The 19,069-nt window shown below is 35.0% G+C and overlaps 3 protein-coding genes and 1 non-coding gene across 5 annotated transcripts; 2 read left to right on the top strand and 2 right to left on the bottom strand.

Annotated features, from left to right (window-relative positions):
• Positions 1–3,293: 3,293 nt before the first annotated feature.
• On the bottom strand, positions 3,294–5,808 carry LOC149390879 (putative purine permease 11). 2 transcript variants are annotated; one of them, XM_089618727.1, is made up of 2 exons: positions 5,667–5,808; positions 3,294–5,273 (listed from the first exon to the last, which is right to left on the bottom strand). In XM_089618727.1, the coding sequence occupies exons 1-2, from the start codon at positions 5,671–5,673 to the stop codon at positions 4,195–4,197; spliced, it is 1,086 nt and encodes a 361-aa protein (XP_089474853.1). In that variant the 5' UTR covers positions 5,674–5,808; the 3' UTR covers positions 3,294–4,194. The 2 variants fall into 2 exon arrangements, with proteins under 2 accessions (XP_089474853.1, XP_089474854.1); XM_089618728.1 differs by having other exon boundaries at positions 3,294–5,252.
• A 6,316-nt stretch (positions 5,809–12,124) lies between these two features.
• Positions 12,125–12,442, bottom strand: LOC149390878 (uncharacterized). The gene has a single exon (XM_089619881.1). It carries the CDS (start codon positions 12,440–12,442, stop codon positions 12,125–12,127), a length of 318 nt encoding a protein of 105 aa, XP_089476007.1.
• Positions 12,443–13,872: 1,430 nt separating this feature from the next.
• LOC149390876 (UMP-CMP kinase 3-like) lies at positions 13,873–18,667 on the top strand. Its single transcript, XM_089619664.1, has 10 exons — positions 13,873–13,978; positions 14,685–14,747; positions 15,121–15,172; positions 15,324–15,441; positions 16,008–16,164; positions 16,256–16,336; positions 16,417–16,524; positions 16,644–16,715; positions 17,672–17,724; positions 18,401–18,667. The coding sequence occupies exons 2-9, from the start codon at positions 14,718–14,720 to the stop codon at positions 17,678–17,680; spliced, it is 627 nt and encodes a 208-aa protein (XP_089475790.1). The 5' UTR covers positions 13,873–13,978; positions 14,685–14,717; the 3' UTR covers positions 17,681–17,724; positions 18,401–18,667.
• Positions 14,253–14,337, top strand: LOC149390877 (small nucleolar RNA Z159/U59). Its single transcript, XR_016300429.1, has one exon. It is a non-coding gene; the product is annotated as a small nucleolar RNA Z159/U59 (small nucleolar RNA).
• Positions 18,668–19,069: the final 402 nt, after the last annotated feature.

Genomic DNA, 19,069 nt, shown 5'->3' with positions numbered 1-19,069 from the left:
TTAAAAAGCACTCTCAACCATAACACTTATATTTCCTTCACAATTATTGGTATTTTTCAACATACATTGAGCATCAATTTCTCATTTAATATAACAATGATTTTGGCAAATAAATATTCAATCTTATACTCATCGCAACGAAGAATAAGTATACGTAAGAATTAATCAATTCCGATGAGTGGACCCAACTAACATCTTAGCCATAAATCAGCCACTCACAAAGTATTAAATGCAATTTACACTTTTATTCCAATAATAGTATAGTTAAAAAATAAAATTTATCAATATTTAAATAATACCAATCTATCATATAGAATTTAGTATCTCAAACCGAGGTTCAACAGGCAATTTTTTCGGAGAAAATTGTTGCCATCTAGAGTGCGCCCACAGAAGACGTTTTTTCATCGTTTTTTTTATTCATTTTCGTCGAAAGTCCTTCGTTTTTCCTTCCATGTAAGGTCTAGTCATCGTTCTTTCCCTCCATGTAAGGAGAAATGGACACAGTTTTATCAATTTTTTTTAGCTGAAGACATCCATGGAAGAGACATAGAAGTCTATATTCTTAAATTAGGGACAATTAATGCTATATTTAGCATTTACCCATGTAAGGTCCAATCGTCGTTTTCCTTGTAAGGTCTAGTTTTTTCCTAAAGCCCGGTGCCACAAGACCAGTAAGTTAAAACCCATTGCCAAAAATCAGAAGAATATAAATATACAATAAGTAGCTTACCAATATAATAAGTAGCATCATTATCTTTAATCCACCATAACAATCTGTTTATAACTTCCCTATTTTGAGAGTTTTAGACAAATATAAAATATTGGACAAAAGTCAATTAAAAATGTATGAAAATAAAAAAAGAAATAATATGTATTTTATTAATTAAGTTTAAAAATATTCTAAATATAAATTAAAAAATACTATTATAATTGAAACCTCATATTATTTATTATAAATCTCATATATTTAAAAAAAATTAAAAACATGAAAGATATATATAGCCTCTTTATATATATTAGAGTTATTGGCGGAAAAATACTCAATGTTTATGATTTGTAGCAGTTTAATACTCATTCTTTAAAACTTGCGGAAAAAATACTCAAGGTTACAATATCATTCCACTGTTACAACTTTTCCGTTAAAATGGATGGAAAGACACATATAAGTCATTTAAATGAGTAAAATTAAAAATAATCTTAATTTTTGTTATTAAGTTAGAAAAAAAAAATTAAAATTCTATATTATCTGCTCTCCTCTCTTTTCTCACAATGAGCATGAGCATGTAGATTTATATATATGATTTTTTTTTTTGAAAAATTTCATGTTAATAGCATTTTATTTATTATTAATTTTTAATTATTTTAATTTAAAAAATTAAATAAATTGCTTCTAGCTCTTTATTTATTGTTTGTTTAATATATTTGTAATTTATTTAAAATGAGTATTCAAACTTTTTCAGTATTAAAAATAATATTAAAATTAACGAAAATGCATTAGAGGGTATAGAATTCAAGTCAAGGATAGAGAATGAGTAATTTTTGTTAATTTTTTTTTGTTCATCTAGAGGGCTTATATTTGTATTTTCATCTATTTTAACGGACAAGTAGTAACGGTAGAAGGATATTGTAACATTGCATATTTTTTCCGCAACTTTTAAAGAATGGGTATTACATTGCAACAAATCGAAAATATTGAGTATTTTTATCGCCAATAACTATATATTTTAAATTTATAACTAATTAGATCACATCAAACTTAGGATTTTCAATATAGTCAACATTTAAGATTTGTTCAACAAATAGCCACGTTGTTGAGTTGGCACTTGGATTAGCGTTTCAAAATTAAAAATACAAAAAATTTGCTACGTAAGTCACCTAAACTATAAGAATTGTAAATTAGTCAACCTTTGGTAAATACTTTGTAAATAACCAACTTGCATACGTGGCAGCTTATTAACTACCTATGTTTTACATGTTTGACTGTGTTAAATAAGTCTTTTACTAATGTGTTAATAAGTCACTTGACTATTTACAAGAAATTAACCAAAGGTGGGCTATATCTAAATTCACTATAGCCGGGTGGCTATATAACTTAATAACCCTTAAAAATATAGCTTTCATTCGTTGTCAACGATTTTTATACTATTTAGAAATTAATTATTTTTTCCTTTTTTAAATATTCAAACGGTTGATCTCTAATTTAATAGCAGTCAGTTACTCTCTCTCTCTCTCTCTCTCTCTCTCTCTCTCTCTCTCTCTCTCTCTCTCTCTCTCTCTCTCTCTTTGAAGATCTGTACTCCAAGGGCGGCAGAGGTCTTGGTCGGCCAACGAAGACGCGGATTCACCGTGCATCGAGAAGGAGAAGAGCGAGGACGTCGTTGAGCGTCGAGGACTCCCGCGTGGCCAAATCTGGGCTCCAGATGGCGCCGGGCGTGGAAGAGCTTGTCAGAGGTCCTGTGTGTTGGTCTTTGCAGACACAACGTCGGAGAGGAGCACCCTGTCGGAGGGAAATGCAGCTCTTCGTCGGTTGACAGAAGCACGAAAAGCACCATGCATCAAGGAGGAGAAGAGGGAGGACGTTGTGGAGTATTGAGGACGCGCGCATGCCTAGATCTAGGCTCCATACAGCGTCGGGCACAGAAGAGGCCGTTGGAGGGCATCGCGCCGGAGGGAAGTGCAGATTGTTAATTAATTGACGCTGGTTCGGTTTTTTTTTTTTTTACTTCGAATTGTCTGTAAATATATGTTAATTAAGATTAATTAATGATGTTGTTTCCATGTTGTATTTCTTAATCTTGAATACTTAATTATTGTAATTTTTTGTTAATAATAGTTAATATTTGTTTTATTTGTTTCTTTATTTTGAATTATGTTTCTTTGTTTTTCGAACCCACAGAGAAATGGCGAAGAATAATTTTATTAATTTATTTACTGACTTCAAAATATGAATATGAAGTTCTAGTGTACATGAAATAGTTTCTTGAATTTCGGGCGTCATTAAACGCGTGTATTTACTGCGTTTTTATTTTAATTTTCTGATGATTTATTGACATGTTTACGTAAGATTTGTCAAGGGATAGCATAGGCAAGCAATTGAAAGATTTTGGATGTGTGGCTATTTAACGATAAATTCTCAAACAATGGCTGCTTCTAAATTTCATAATTCTATTTGGGCTACTTAACTAGAGTGCCCTATATACAACATGCAATTCCATCGGCATGTCATCTTTTTCTACTATTTTTTCATGCAATTTCCATTGCTATATGGATTTTTTGTCGATCATGAAAAGCTCGAAACAACATCGAAAACGGCATTTAAAACCTTGCTCCAAACAAGAACTAAATTTAAATATTGAGGAGCTTATCAATAAACATATTATTTATAAAATAATAAATAAAATTGAAAATATCAGCCTTACACCGCCTATATACGGTCATTGGTGTTCTTTTTACCGATAAGTAAAATTTAGCTCAACACTGTGTTGAACCTGGAGATACTCACTATATTTTATACCGGGTTATAGGAGTTCTTACTTCTTTGTGACTCAAGGAAAACATGTATATGTACATGTGATCTCTAAACTATAAAAATCGGTGACCCCAACACTATTTTCTTAACATTAGTCAATTGTTTTGACGAAATCTCAATATTGCAACCTATGTAACCTTATTTATTAATAAGGCTCGCGTTGGTCACAAACTTGAGGTGGTCATCTTCCTCGGCACACTAGCTCGGAAACTTTCAGGAAATTCGTTTGTTTGGACTTTAGAATGCCCTTGTTTGCCAGAGATTTTCTGGGAACTAATTGACGAGTGTTCCATAAAATAAAATAAAAGCTGTCGACCAAGGAATGATTTCTGTAAGAATGTGCAAAGATACCAAGTTATTTGACTGTAGAAAATGATGTCAAGCTCATGGTATGATTGTGAGTGGATATATATAGCCCATTTAGGCAAGTGACATGCTAGCTGGCTCTCTAAAATCCCAGGGGTCTAAAAACAAATCATGTGGTGCTGAAAAACCTTTCAAAGAGATTGGATTTCTCTCGTAATGATAGATGTCGATCTCATTCTTCGGAGAACGCTCAATGCCCAGACCCGTCTGACTCGATTGTGGCTCACCTGATGAACCAACCAATACAATGCACTATTGTGCTCATCGTCAACCAAAAGACTCTTCTGAGCTGAGATTCATCACGAAGAAACGCTTGAAGATTCGTCGAAATCATCACTACTTGATATATCCCCATTAGACTCATCAAGATAGTTCTGATACACATAAGACGCGAAGCCCCAGACGGCCGTAAAAAACGCAACCACCTTCACAGCCCCGAAGCTGTCCCGGAAAACAATCACGGCAGCGATCGGGTTCACGACCAAAGAGAGAGTGCTGATCACGCTCGAGAACAGAGACGAGACGAGAAATATCAACCCGGTGCTGCAAACAAAGTAGACCTGCCAAGTCAGAGCCGTGAACACCAAAGTCAAGGCGTAAGAGACCCGTCCTCCTCCGAAACCGTCCATCTCCGCGCCCAACGACGCCCAATCCCCGCTCGCGACGAGGCCGAAGAGCGATCCCAAAGTCGCGACCAGCGAAACGTAGGCCTGCATTTCGACCACCACCGAGAAACTCTCCCGCGCGACGAACACTCTCTGGAACGCGAGCTGCGTGAGCGAGAACATGAGAGAGTAAATCGCCGAGGCCGAGACCGTCGAGCAAAACCCGACGAGCCGTTCCCATCCCGACCCGGGAGAAGGTCCTGAGCCGTCGCGATCGTCGACCGCGACGAGCGAGGCCGAGAGGGAAAGGAGCGCGACGGAGTTGAGGATCAGCGGTGTGAGGTTCTGGGAGTTGATGAGGCGGGAGAGGACGGCGATGAACGCGAGCTGAGTCGAGCAGAGGAGAGAGTAGGTCGAGGCCGAGAGGTACGAGAGCCCCGTCGAGAAGAGCGCGTTGCTTGCGCCGAAAAGGGCTCCGAGGGCAACGTAAGTTGAGGCTAGAACGGGGATCGAAGGACGGTCGAGTCGCCGTTTGGGGACGAAGAATAGGAGCGGGAAAGCGGCTGTTTGGGCGAGAGTGATGAGCCATTTGCTGGACCCTCCCTCGGCGTAGTAAAACCTCACCAGAAGAATCCCCGCCGACTGGCTCGCCACCGCCACCGTGGCGCTCATCGCCACTAAAACCCACCGTCTCGACCGGTTTTGTTCAATGCCTTCACTTTCTCTCTTGCCCAACAACGGTCCTTGCTCATCTGACAATGTTTTGGTTACCACTTAAAAAAATGTATTAATCTTAAACTCAGGCCGAAATTGATGAGGAAAGAAAAAGTCTACTCATTTTTTGGGGAGACCTATATCTATAAGATCGTGTAATTCTTCTCAGTGTTGATCAATTTCAAAATGAATCCGTGACATTGACATAAATGCTGTGACCTAGCATTCTTCTAACCCCATTTTACTTAACAGACTATACTTGTCTGTATACGGACTACGGTCCATTATCTGATAAATAGTGAAGATCAGTTGGTCTCGTCCTATTGGAAACTTTCTTGCCAAACTACACGTACAGATTTAACAAAAGACGCAAAAGGCAAGGCAAGTCCATGCTAAGATCATAATCGATTCGATATATCGAGAAGGGAATAAAGAGTTTGAGAGAGACAAACCTGGCATGTTGCTGGAAAGAGGGTCTCGGAATGTGATGGGTTAGAAAGAAGAGCTCTCAGATGGGTCTTTGATAAGAGTTTGAGGTGTGTTTCACTTTCACAGGACTTCTATGTCATTTTCATGTTTCTTATTTCTTATTTCTTATTTAGATGACTATCTAATAAAATGGCCTCTGTTTTTTTCTTCATATATATTGCAAGCTAATAGCGAGGACAACTGTGTCTGTGATGGGATCTAAATTTTTTTTTTTTTTAAATGAGTGATGGGATCTAAATTAGATATTATTGATAGATACAATACAACTACTAAAATGCATTAATTATCCCGGCGGCAGCGACGGATCTACGTAAGGTCCAGGGGGGTCACATGACCCCTCAATTTTTTTTTTTGACATTTTTAGCTCATTTTTTTAAAAAAATTTAAAAAATTACCCTAAAAATTTACAAATTAGTCCCACTTGAGATTTTTTTTTTCAAATTGGCCCCCCCTGATTTTGTTTTTCAAATTTGCCCCCCCTATAAGTTTTTCTAGATCCGTCACTGCCCGACGGCAACGCGCGGCTAGACCGCTTATATATATATATTGATCCGATATTCTCAGAGCTACATCATTGTTGAAAGACGTTGTAATGGAGCTTTGAGCTTCCCTAAATTTCTTCCATTACTAAAGAATAGCTTTCTGATTAATTATATCAGAAAGTCATATGTGAAACAGGAAAATTGAACATGTGAAAGACAGAAATAAATTCAATTTTACTTGTACCCTTGGTTTATCCCTGATATCCATATTAAATTGTCCAATATTTTCATTAATTTTTTAATATATCTTATTTTTCCTAGTCAACACTGTTTTTTAAACTGAGTTAACTCATCCATGTCACGAGTAAACCCAGTGATAGGCAATACCAATATGTTGGATTTGTTGTATTTTCTTTTTCCTCAGAAAAATTAAAGATTTTTCGAAGCTTTCTTTGTCAATGATATGGACGTTGGAACTAGGAAGAGGGGTTTCATTTCTTACCTCAAATCTCACGGCCCTTATCAACCACTATAGATTTGCAAGGGGAAGAAGAAAAACAGAACGAATTTACACTAATAAATTGATGATCTAACAACCATATATACCATTAAATAACTAACAATATTGTTTAACGTAGCTGAATATATTAATCAGTATGTGTTGCAAAAAATCCGAGTGCACGTAGTTGGAAAAAAAAATATATCGTAAGAACGAGTCGAATCTCACGAAAACTAAATTTAATTAACAATCAAATCAACTAGAAATGAATTGAACTCAAAAAATGGAGGAGAATGATTATCAATATATTAAACAGGAATAAATAAACAAAGCAAATAAATAAACCTATGACTTATCAATAAGTTAAGTCATAGTCCTTAAAATATCCATACTTTGCTAGTCATGTTCACAATAATGATATCACTAAATCTCTCGAGAGCATCTAACAATTTAAATCTATATCAAAATTTTATCTCTCGATCTCAATTCCTAAAAACAAGGTAAGCATTAAACACAAAAACGCTTAAGTGATTCAGTAATAACCTAATTATCTCTAGTCTAAGAATGCATTACAGTAATTCAATTCACGTACACAATCAACCTAGTATTTTTCAAGCATCAAGTAGTCAATATAAAATTCATGAACGAGCTAGCTAATCGCATTCAAGCACTAAGAACACAATTGAATTAAGCCAAAAAAATATAGAACAAATAAATACTTCAAATAAGAGAAATTGAATTCATAACAATGTTCAAGACCCGCTATATTAAGAGGATTAGTTCATGGCGTAGTGAAGAAACAAAGAAGAAGAAGAAAAACGAGAATTCAATGATTACAAAACCATAATAATTATCATAAATAAAAAAGGGAGTTCAAGAGAATATAAGAAGAGAATAAAAAGTGTAATTGTTGATGGCGTAGATGAGGATGAACGGCTCTTCAAAAATTTTATCTCTCGCAAGAAAAAATTCAAAAGCAAAAGAAAAAGTTAAAGTAAAAATCATTACAACTGATTCGACGGCTCAAAATGATTAAAAATTGTTAATTTCAGTTTCTGCCTGAGGTAGCTCGCCGCGCGTTTCAAGGAATTTGAGGAGTTCGCGTTCCATGCCTGCTGCTCGGAGATGAATGGCGAGAATTTTTGCAAACTGTGCGACCCGCAGAAGGAAGTGCGGGACGCACAATGAAGCTTTCTAAGACCTCACGGAACGCGCTTGTCGCTCAATGATTGACAAAATAATCCGCACGGTGCACGGATGCATGGGAATCTGGATCTGCGCTTTCAGAAGATACTTTGCTTCTCTTGCTCCATTTTACCCCGTTTTGACTTTCAATTGCTTCGTTTTGTCGGGAAATGAATCCAAAGAGCCTATAGAAGTTCTTTGACAACCTGTAAATCATCATACACACATTAAAAGCATAAAAAAATCAAGAACTTGCTAGATTCGAGCCGAGAAATTGGAGTTTAACTTGTACGAAATGCACTTATCAGTCCGTCTTATTATTTTGGAAAAAAATTATGTTGTTCAAGATTCAGCGCAATTACTCGTTCAAGACAAATGAATCATTCTGATCATTTGATTTTTCTCGCGCGAATCGAACTTAAAAATATATTTATTTTTTTTAGTTCCTAGATTTTAGAGATATGATCCTATTCAATTTCCTAATCTATTGATATATGCGGAAGATTTTTATTTCAACAAAACTCTGTTAAGGTTTTTGAATATTTGGTTATAGTGCTTGTTTAAAGTTCAACAAGAATTAAATGAGACGCTACTTGATAGAGAGTCTGCAAGCTTAAGTTATTATACCTCTCATTATTATAGTGAATTGCTTTTCAAAAATCACATACACCGTTCTGACACTAAGTCCTTTTTCGCTAAACTGATTACCAATTCTATGTATTTTTTTTATATTGTTTTTTTTACTGTATTTATTGATTTTTGAAAAAATATCATGTCACCCTTGGTTTTAATCGAAATGCGGCATTTATCTTCTCGATTCTTAGAAATATCAAGACTCACCCTTATCACCACTTTTAAGATTAATTATACTTTAAAACGCGGTTACCGTCAAAACTCTCCTTTAATCGGTTTCGTTTTCTTTCGAAACTAAAGTTGAACTATCTATTTTTATCCTTAAATAAAGTGGAAATCATATCAATTAGTCAAATGTCTAGACTCGATAATATTATAGTCAAACTATTCAAACAATAAAAGAAAGAATTAATGATATTTTTGGTCCCTCGTCTTTGACCTCTTTAACACCTTGGTCCCTGATTAAAAAAGCTTGTAGTCTTGGCCCATTATGATAGTTATTTTTTCACTTTCAGTCCTTCTGTTAGCATTGTTGTTAAAATTGACCGAAAATTCTCACGTGTAGAACAAAAAAAATGAAATTATCATAATACCCTTAACTATTATACTTCATAATTATTGTTAATAGATAAATAAATAAATAAATACTTCCTAATTAAATTTCTTATTTACAACAACAAACAACACCAAAATCAAGCCACGAGAAGAACCCGAGCGCCACGACGTGGTCTTGGAGCCGCTTCAGGACCTGGTTCACCTGGTACGCGTCCAACGGCTCGTCGCGGTGGGTCCGGATCGAACGGCCGAGATCGGGGTCCACGACGATGCCCGGGCCGCGGAGTCCGGCGGGAGCGGATTCTCCGTCGACGCCGAGCACAGGCTCCGGTGCGCCGAGGTCGTGGAGATCGCTCGCGAATCGGCGACCGGGGACTCGGTCTCCCTCGCCGACGACGGAGACGAACCGTGGGCCGGTTCTCGAGCCGCGAAACGGTTCGTTCTGCATAAGCCCGGGGCGTTTCTCGGCTCGGCTGAGGAAGAAGAAGAAGAAGAAGAGGTGTTTGGGACGTTGATTTCGAGACTAGCCGAGAAGCGTGACAAGGTCGGTGGCGGCGGTGCTGAGCTGTTTGATAGTCTGTGCCCTTTAAAGCTCAGGTTCGACGATTCTTCTTCGGTGGATTTCAGGACAAATGAATTGAAGGCCTTCAAATTGCTGAAGAGGCAGTTCGGAAATTGGCAGAGAGGTTTTGATTTGTATCAAGAGCGCTGTGTATCAAAATTTCAAACTTGACGATCTACTCAATTATTTATTTTTTTATTATATGCGTTTTCGCAATTAATTATTGGGTCCGGTTTCTAGTTCGTGACACTTCAATTATAGTTCAGTGAGGGATTCTGGTTTCATTGTCCACAGAGAATGTGTTCGGTTTACTGGTTTTGATGGTTTTTAAACTTTTTTCCTTTCTTTCTTTACTGAAATGAAATTATTCTTTTTTCTTTTTTCTCAGTCAAACTCAAAGTCCAGTCCAAGATGTACAACCTTCTAAACCTCGCTAGCTCTAACTCATTTTTCCAATATTCAATCCCCAACTATAAACTCACTTGTTCTGAAGTGGTGGTAAAGCACTGAAAGCAAGCAAATACCTTTAATCTAATTATTTTGAAACAAGGTGTCTGGAACAAAGCACAAGATTTCTTATTTAGCATATGTTTCCAGTACAACACAACCACACAATGAGAGTTATAAAAGATCATATCCTTCATAAAAAAAAAAACACACACACACACACACAACGCAAAGTGAGTCTAAGAACAGAGAGAGCAAAGCAACTCAAAGAGAGGCAGTGGCAGAGAGCTCTTCAACTTTCTGGACGAGCTCGTCTTTCTTGGCTCCGACGACGGTGTGAACGATCTCTCCGTCCTTGAAGAAGAGCCAGATATTTTTATTTTTTATAACTATTATTTTTTATTTATTTTATTAATTTTAATCGTAATATTATTTGTTTTTTAATTTATTATTAAATTACGATTTTGTCCTCATTTAAAAAGCACATGATAAGCACATGATCCATTTTTCATCTATTTTGACGGTTTTTTTAACAGAAGGACTGAAAGTGAAAAAATGACTATTATAATGGGCCAAAACTGCAGGCTTTTTTAATCAGGGACCAGGGTGTTAAAGAGGTCAAAGATGAGGGGCCAAAAATATCATTAATTCTAAAAGAAATAGCCCAACATATGTCTCTATCAGATGGTGTTTGTGTCATATTTTAATTTTGGCTACTTTATTAAGTTTTAGATAGTTTGGCTAAAATTTAGCGTAGGGAGTTTGAAGGGGCTATATATCTAAATCTCCCTTAAATAAACTCCTTTCTTTTTAGGGCCGGCTAAAGAAGTAGCCAAAATGACACCCCTACTTTAAAATTATAGCCAAACTATTAACATATTTAGGAAAATAGCCAATTTATCATGACAACATTCCAATATTCCAATTATACCCTTAGGTTAATATTATTAACTATCATAGTAAATAATATCATCAATAACAAAAAAAAATTAGTAAATCTAATTAACAATAACAAAAACTACATTAAATCTTATTTGTCGTAACAAGAATAATAGTAAATCTTATTTACCGTAACAAGAACAATAGTAAATCTTATTTACCGTAACAAAAACAAAAGTAAATTTTATTTACCGTAATAAGAACAACAGTAAATATTATTTACTGTAACAAGAATAAAAGTAAATTTTATTTACCGTAATATTTTGTAGTTAATCTAACAGGAAAAGTATCAGAGATGAGGACTAGTTAATCTAACAGTAAATACGATTTACTAATTATTTCCGTGAACAATCGAGGACTAACAATCCGACAGTAAATCATATTAACCATTGAGTAAATCATTCGTTTCTATGGTAAATATGACTAGTTAATCTAACAGTAAATACGATTTATTAATTATTTCCGTGAACAATCAAGGACTAAAAATCCGACAGTAAATTATATTAACCATTGAGTAAATCATTCGTTTCTATGGTAAATATAACAGTAAATCCGATTTACTACTATATTGCTTTTCTCTTTATATTGCTATTCTCTTTCATTTTCACATCAGAGATGAAGATTAGTTAATCTAGCAGTAAATACGATTTACTAATTATTTCCGTGAACAATCGAGGACAGTAAATCCGATAGTAAATCATATTAATCATTAAGTAAATAATTCGTTTCTATGGTAAATATAACAGTAAATCCGATTTATACATATTTGTTAGAAAATTCCAGGGCAAACACTTTCAACAAAATTGCTAGCACATTTTCTAGTTAATCTAACAAATTAACCATAAAATAAGTGTGTTAGAAGTGTGTTCGCCGGAACCTCCGTCGCCGAACTGATTCCGCAGAGAGATCCTGATCATAGATCCGGCGGGCGCGACGACGGTGACGACGCGGTCGGAGACCTCCACATTGGCGGCGGTGTCGGCGGTGTTTACCGTAACAATGATATATATCAATATTATATATAGAAAGGAAAGAAAAGAGGAAAGACCAAACTTTACTTTACCAACAACACGATCGACAAAAAAAAAAAAAACAATGAACGCTTTTGCGATTCCTCATCTACGCATCTGACTTCTCAACAATGGCTTCCATCCTGAGGAGCGCGAAGCCTACGGCGACGCCGACGAGCGTGGGGCCGTTCATTATGACGGAGATCCCGAAGATCTCCACGGCGGCGTTGTACGTCGCTCCGCCGCTCGGAGATCTCAGCAAGATCGCGATCTTTGTGAACGATTGCTCGGCGGAGACCGGAGCTCCGAGCGAATCCACGTCGTTGCTTGCCTTGAGTCCGGCGAAGGAGTTCAGTCCCGTCACGAATCGCACTTTCCTCGGCGGCCCCACCATTCTCGGGCCGGCGATGACCGGAGTAGCGACCATCGATAGGGCGGGTTGTGAAGAAGAGGCTGTTCCATGGTCGACAAGGGTTTGTTTGATTTCTTCCCCTGAAAAATAAAATTATAATAAAATTGAGTCACAAAGAGAAAAGAGAATGGTAGTGATTAAGCTGTGATGAGAAAATTGGTTATTACCTATTTTTCTTTCCGTGGAAGAAAAGAAGCAGCCGAGTTGGGAGACTTAGGTTCGGAGGCATAGAGGGATAACTAGGGTTTTGGAGGTGAGAGGAGAGAGAAGCCGAGGAGGTGAGAGAACCGCCATTAATGAAGCTTCTGTGAGTGAGTGAGTGATGATTCCATGAATGAAATGAATTAGGAATTGATTCATGAAGAAGAAAAAAGAAGAAGAGTGATCGTACGATGTCATTGAGAACGAGGCAATCGGGATCGAAAGATCGACAGAAGCTAAGGACGAGAAGCTAGAAGAAGAAAAAAATTAGGAGAAAAGGACATTTTGGGTATCTTTAATTATCCTTGGCTATTTCTTTAAATAACTTCATAGTTTGGCTATTATTTTAATCTCCACCCTATCTTGTGGCTACTTATTAACGAATCTCTTCTTTTTATAATCTCATATATAAATAAAAGGAATAGAATTTTATTACACGAGAATAACACGTTCAAATTTAATTTTTTTTTAAAAAGACAATAAAACTTAAATTAAAAGAGTTTTGATACGTAAACGCGTTATAAGGACATTAATAACAAAAAATTAGGTAAATAGCAAACTAAAACGTTTGAAATTGCTATATAGCCAACGTTTCATAAATCTTTGATAAATAACCATAAAGATGTTGTGACCTAATAAATGTAAGTGGTTATTTATCTTAAATTTACGTATGTGAATATATGAAAATGAGTATTTACTTAAGATTTATGAAATGTTTGCTATTTAGCAATGCCAAACTGTAAATTGACTATTTACCTTATGGACCATATTATATATGAAGCGTAATTCCTTATATTTATAGAATTCAAGAAAATAAACGTTGCATTTCGATCAAACTCAAGGTTGATATATTTTTTTTGGAAAAATTATATAAAATAGTCATTTGAAACTTATTGTTTAGCAAAATAGTCAAAGTTTCAACTTTTCAACAAAGTAGCCAAATTTACATTTTCAAAATGTTTTTTTACAGCCAAAATCAAATTTTTTGATGATTATTATAAACAATTTATCACTTTAAAAAATAATCTTGAAGTCAATTTTTTTTTAAAACTAAATTACTGCACATTTTTTGCTATTTCACTAAATTAAGACAAACCTTAACTATTTTGCAAATTCATAACTTTAAATTGACTATTTAGCTACATCACCCTTTTTTTATTTTTATCTTGAAAAAAAAAAAAAAAAAAGTTAAAAGATAAGAGAGGGTAAATTGCCTTAAACTTCAAGGCTTGCCTTTACCGGCTTACAAGATCCAGGTCTCGGCTCATTTCTTCCTCGCTCACCACAACGCTCAAAAGATCCCGTGAAGACTAGTCCGGTCTTCCCTTCCCTGAGCTGTGACATTTCGAGGTATTCTCTCTCAATCTCTGTAGATCTCATTTCAGAGCTTGGCCGTTTCATATTGAACCAACGCAGTTGCGTGATTTTTCATATTCTCGTGGAAAATCCTCTAATTCGATATAATATGAGCATTTCAGTTGTGTTGACTCTTATTTATCGTGGCTCTTATGTGCTTATACATACTCACAAAAGGGAAATTGGGTATTCGGGACCTAAATGTAAACTGTTGTTAAACTGTATTGCTCTTTTTAAGCTCTTATTTATCCTGGAGAATGTTAAGCTTGCCTCTGATGATGACCAATAAATTAACTTTCGTTCTACTGTAATGCTCCATGTAGAAAGTTTTTAGAGACCTGAACTGAGGCAAAACTCATGGTACATAAACATCGTGGATAGGCATATCTGTGTCCGTGTATATCTTGTTCTCACATGTGTTGCATTTTGAATTGAATTCTGATGCTTCCCAAGTAGGAAGGCATATCAAGTTTTCTCTTATATTCTCTAAATAAGACGATTATTTATATCTCAATTTTTCCATAATGCAAACAACACAAGGAAAATACTGTATACAATGTACTTTAAATTTTTTTTCCCCTTGGGTTGTTCCAAACATTCACTCAAAATAAATTAATTTGTGTATGAATGCAGTAGGAGTATTTTTATGTGTATTTATCCATATTTTCTGTTGTTTTTAGATTTACTTTCATTTATGCAGGTAATATATCAAAAACAAACTTTAGTGGTTACAATGGGAGCTGTCGATGAAGCTACACAACAGGTATATATATATATATATATATATATATATATATATATATATACGACTTTAGACTTCTTTTGCATGTATTTTTTTATTATCTGTCATAGATATATAAACATTTACGTGAACCTAAAATTTGGAAGAACACTATTTATCCGTATCACAACTCGCAAGTAAGTTATAAATCATTGCACATGCGGAAATTAAAAAGATTGTGAGAAGCTTCATATGTGGGAAGAAATTAAGGCGATGTATGACCAATAGTGTTATCAAGCACTTCCCTCTGATTTAATTTTTAATCTTGCCTATTTGAAATCTTATTAGCACATACATAAAATAAGCAGTCCATGTGAACACAACCATTTAAGCTTTGTAAACATTCTAGTTGCAGGATGTCACCAAAAGCTTGGTTGAGAAGAATCCTACAGTTGTCTTTGTTTTAGGTAAGAGTTTGTTCAGATTCTTCTCAAAATGTATTGTTTTTATATTATGATTCTCACGTAACGCTTTGTTGCTATAACCCGTACTCTGGTTCTTATATACTCTTATTGTTTTTAGTTGATTTTCTTATTCAATGATGTTAATGATTTTCAGGTGGCCCAGGCAGTGGAAAGGGTACTCAATGTTCTAGGATTGTCAAGCAATTCGGATTTACTCATCTTAGCGCCGGTGATCTTCTCCGAGCAGAAATCAAATCTGGATCTACGAATGGGTATATCACTTCTTAGTATATTCCAAATGAGTTGTCATATGTATCACTAAACAAAATATTAATTTCTCATTATTTATTGCAATTACGTTTCCTTTAACACTCTGCATATTTCTGCTAAAGGCAATTAAGAACAAATTTATGTCAGATCAACCGTCTACATAACGGAAGTAGAGTCCCAACTCATTACAATGTTTTGGTGTTTCACCGTGATAAATTCCAAATGATCTGATTAGAACCATAATTGTCAATAAACGCGTGGCGATATTTTATTAGATAATAGAATCATGTTCTATATCCAGAATCTCTTCGAATGATATGTGATCTTAACATCTAGCTCCGTGATTCTCTTTACCTTGTCTATTGTTTGTTTGGAAAAGCGTAGTTATAAACTGGGCTTGTGTTAAGCTCACTGTGTCATCTTTGCTTCATATTATTTTCAAAAAAATTTAAAGAATACGTGCATTGATTTTATATTCAGCCTCGCATTTTCATGTTATTGCAGTTTATCATCTATTTAGAAAATTTGATGTTAAACTGTCTACACTCTTTACTTTTATGATCTACAGAACAATGATTCAGGACATGATTAAAGAAGGAAAGATCGTTCCCTCTGAGGTAACTATCAAGCTTCTCCAGAAAGCTATGGAGCAAAGTGAGAACGACAAATTTCTTATCGATGGCTTTCCTCGTAATGAGGAAAATCGCGCTGCGTTCGAGGAAGTTGTAAGCCTTCTTACGCACTTCTTACATGTAATTAATCTTTTTGGCAAAAAGTGTAAATGAAGAACATAACCTCAATTACTTCTTCATGCAGACTAAAATTGAGCCAGCATTTGTCCTGTATTTTGATTGCTGTGAACAAGAGATGGAGAAGCGTCTTTTGGGCCGAAACCAGGTATATACTAATATATTCCATTACAATTTCTATAATTTGATTAGGTTTACTAATATATTGTTTTGATTTTGATGATCAAGGGAAGAGAGGATGACAATTCTGAAACAATAAGGAAGAGGTTCAAGGTTTTCTTGGAGTCTAGTCTCCCCGTGATCAAGCACTACGAATCAAAGGGAAAAGTTAGAAAGGTAAATACTATAATGGTCTGGTTCTATATTGTTTTTTTGTTGCTGTCTATTTTGACCGTGAGCATCGAGGTGCTGTATAATAAGCGTGATAGTAACTTTGGATAATTTTTCTCTCTCAGGTTAATGCTGAAAGGCCGATTGAAGACGTTTTTGAATATGTGAAAGACATTTTTGACCCCCAAAATGAGAAGGTAATAATAAGCACTTGCTTTATAATTAAAAGTAAGCACTAAAAACATGAAATATTTGATATTCTGTTGAAGCAGGAATATTCCATCTACAACAAAGCCCTCTTTGGAAATGCTTTTTATAGAAGAATTGAGTTTTAGAGGTCGTGTCGAACTTATTGGTTTAGTAGGCAAAATGAATGAGATCGCACGTATAAAGTAAACCTTTAATTTAATTTACAACTTGAATGAGTGGGAAGGTTGCAAGTATGATTTAGAGCAATTTATCTCTTGAGTAGTGAGCTCTGGTTTGAAAGGAGAATAGATTGGATGCCAAAGCAATCAAGTACGAAGTTCGGTTTATGTTGATAAAAATGTTGGATTCTTAGAAGTGCAGTTGATAATAATAAGGCGTGGTTAGATATGTAAATCAAGCTGAAATTATGGAGTGAATAGTGGCACCTAAATTAGAAGTGGTGTGAACTCCATGGTCTAGTCGTAAGGGCTATTCTCGGGACCTTGTAAGTCCCGGGTTCAATTCCCCTTGGACGCAATAATTAGAGCCACTAGGGTAGTCTCCCGGTCGATAATGCCAGGGCCTCGTGGAATTTAGTTGGGTCCTACTCGGACACCATGTTTATAAAAAAAGAAAAAAAAAAAAGAAGAAGTGGTGTGATGCTATCATCATGGTAAAAATGACATTAATTGCCCCTATTGAGTGATAGGCTTCAATGCCTCTTTCACGTTTTTCTTTTCAAAATGTTCCACATTTACGCATATTTTTACACTAAAAATGGGTATTGATTTGGAACAAACATTAAACCGGACATAGTTGCCTACCGCTCAAAAAATGGGGCAAATGTTTCTATTTTCCGATATCATGTAGTCTAATAAAATTGTTCAATTTTACTTGTATATTTTCATTAATACCCATTCCCATATTAACGTTATTCTCAATGGTGATTTATTTTATTTTGTAGGCTGAATGAGTGTTGCAGTGTGAGTTTAGATCCAGGAAATACAACGTATCGAGGTAAAGCTCACCTGATATTATTTGGTAGCCATCTAAAATTTATATAAGAGAATCCATTGTAAAAAAATTCTCGAAATTCTATTTACCTCGATTATTCTTTGACTTCCAAACATTTTATTTTTATCACATTTTTCTTCAAATTTTTATTATCCTTTAAATTGATAAAATTTTCGTTTCCCAGCATAAAATCCAAGTTCCAGCCATAGTTTCATTACAAGTAGTCTAGTATTATTTTTGTGTGTGAGAATTACATGTGATAGTGTGTTTTTGAAACTTATCGCAAGAATAACGTGTTTAAATTTTTTATCGAAGGATAATATTTTTTTAAATTGAAAACGATCTTTTTTCTTTATATATTTTTTTTTTTTTTAACTTTTTATTACTGTTTTGGAATTTATTACTTTGATGATTGTTTACCATTTCATTATTAAGAAAAATAATCACAATAACTATTTGCCGTGTGAAAATACACAATTATTAAATTTTTTGTAACAATCACTGCTCTGAAAATGTCGTACTTTAAAAACACTCTTCGTATTTCGTTTTACTTGAGCCTAACATTAGCCTTCATATATTGTAATTTGATCATATATGTTCGAAATTAGGCTGTCTATCAAAATTAGGTAGAAATGTTATTGTTTTTGCAGCCCTACATATTTTTCTACAATTATTGCAGGTGATGGCGATGCTACTGTTGGCTGATATTGATTTCGTATGCAATATTTTTCTTTTGTTGTATCATTATTATTTTAATCTCTTAGAAGGGTGTAGTCATATCAAAATGAGACGTGTCTCTCATATTCATATAATTCTTTTTGTATTCTAATAACAAGACTACACAAGTAACAAGACAGATTATTCAATTATACACAATAATACTCATCCATGTTAACATTCTTATGAGATTGCTATGATGAAATTGAGAAAGAATTTTTTTGTAAAATATGGTGAATAAGACATAAAATTTTGTTTCTACTCGTATTATTTTGATGGATATGAACAGATGTTAGGCACAATGATTTGCAAAATGTTATTGCTTTTGGGAGTCGCTAGTGACAAAAAAATGGCTAATTTTTACCAATGATCAAAACAATTATATTGCTATTACTGTATATTGGTTGCCCGTAAGGGCTATGGTGCAAGCTGGATATTCAATAGTTCCAATTCCTTCGATTTCAACATATATTGTGGAAAACAGCTCTCAATTTCAAAATCGGCTTGATGGTGCGAGCGTTTTGAACCTTTTCTAATAATATCGTGTTTTTTTGTATTACATCCGAGGATCAAAATACCGTTACCATTCCGAGGTTCAGAATTTACTGGTAATCACTGGTATCCGAAAGGA

Source organism: Urtica dioica, chromosome 7 (genome assembly GCF_054948205.1).
Source record: "Urtica dioica subsp. dioica isolate 48M chromosome 7, U.dioica_male_clone48M_v1_H2, whole genome shotgun sequence".
Taxonomy (NCBI): Eukaryota; Viridiplantae; Streptophyta; class Magnoliopsida; order Rosales; family Urticaceae; genus Urtica; species Urtica dioica.
The sequence above is the reverse complement of the archived record's forward strand: the minus strand, read 5'-3'. Positions and strand labels throughout refer to the sequence as shown.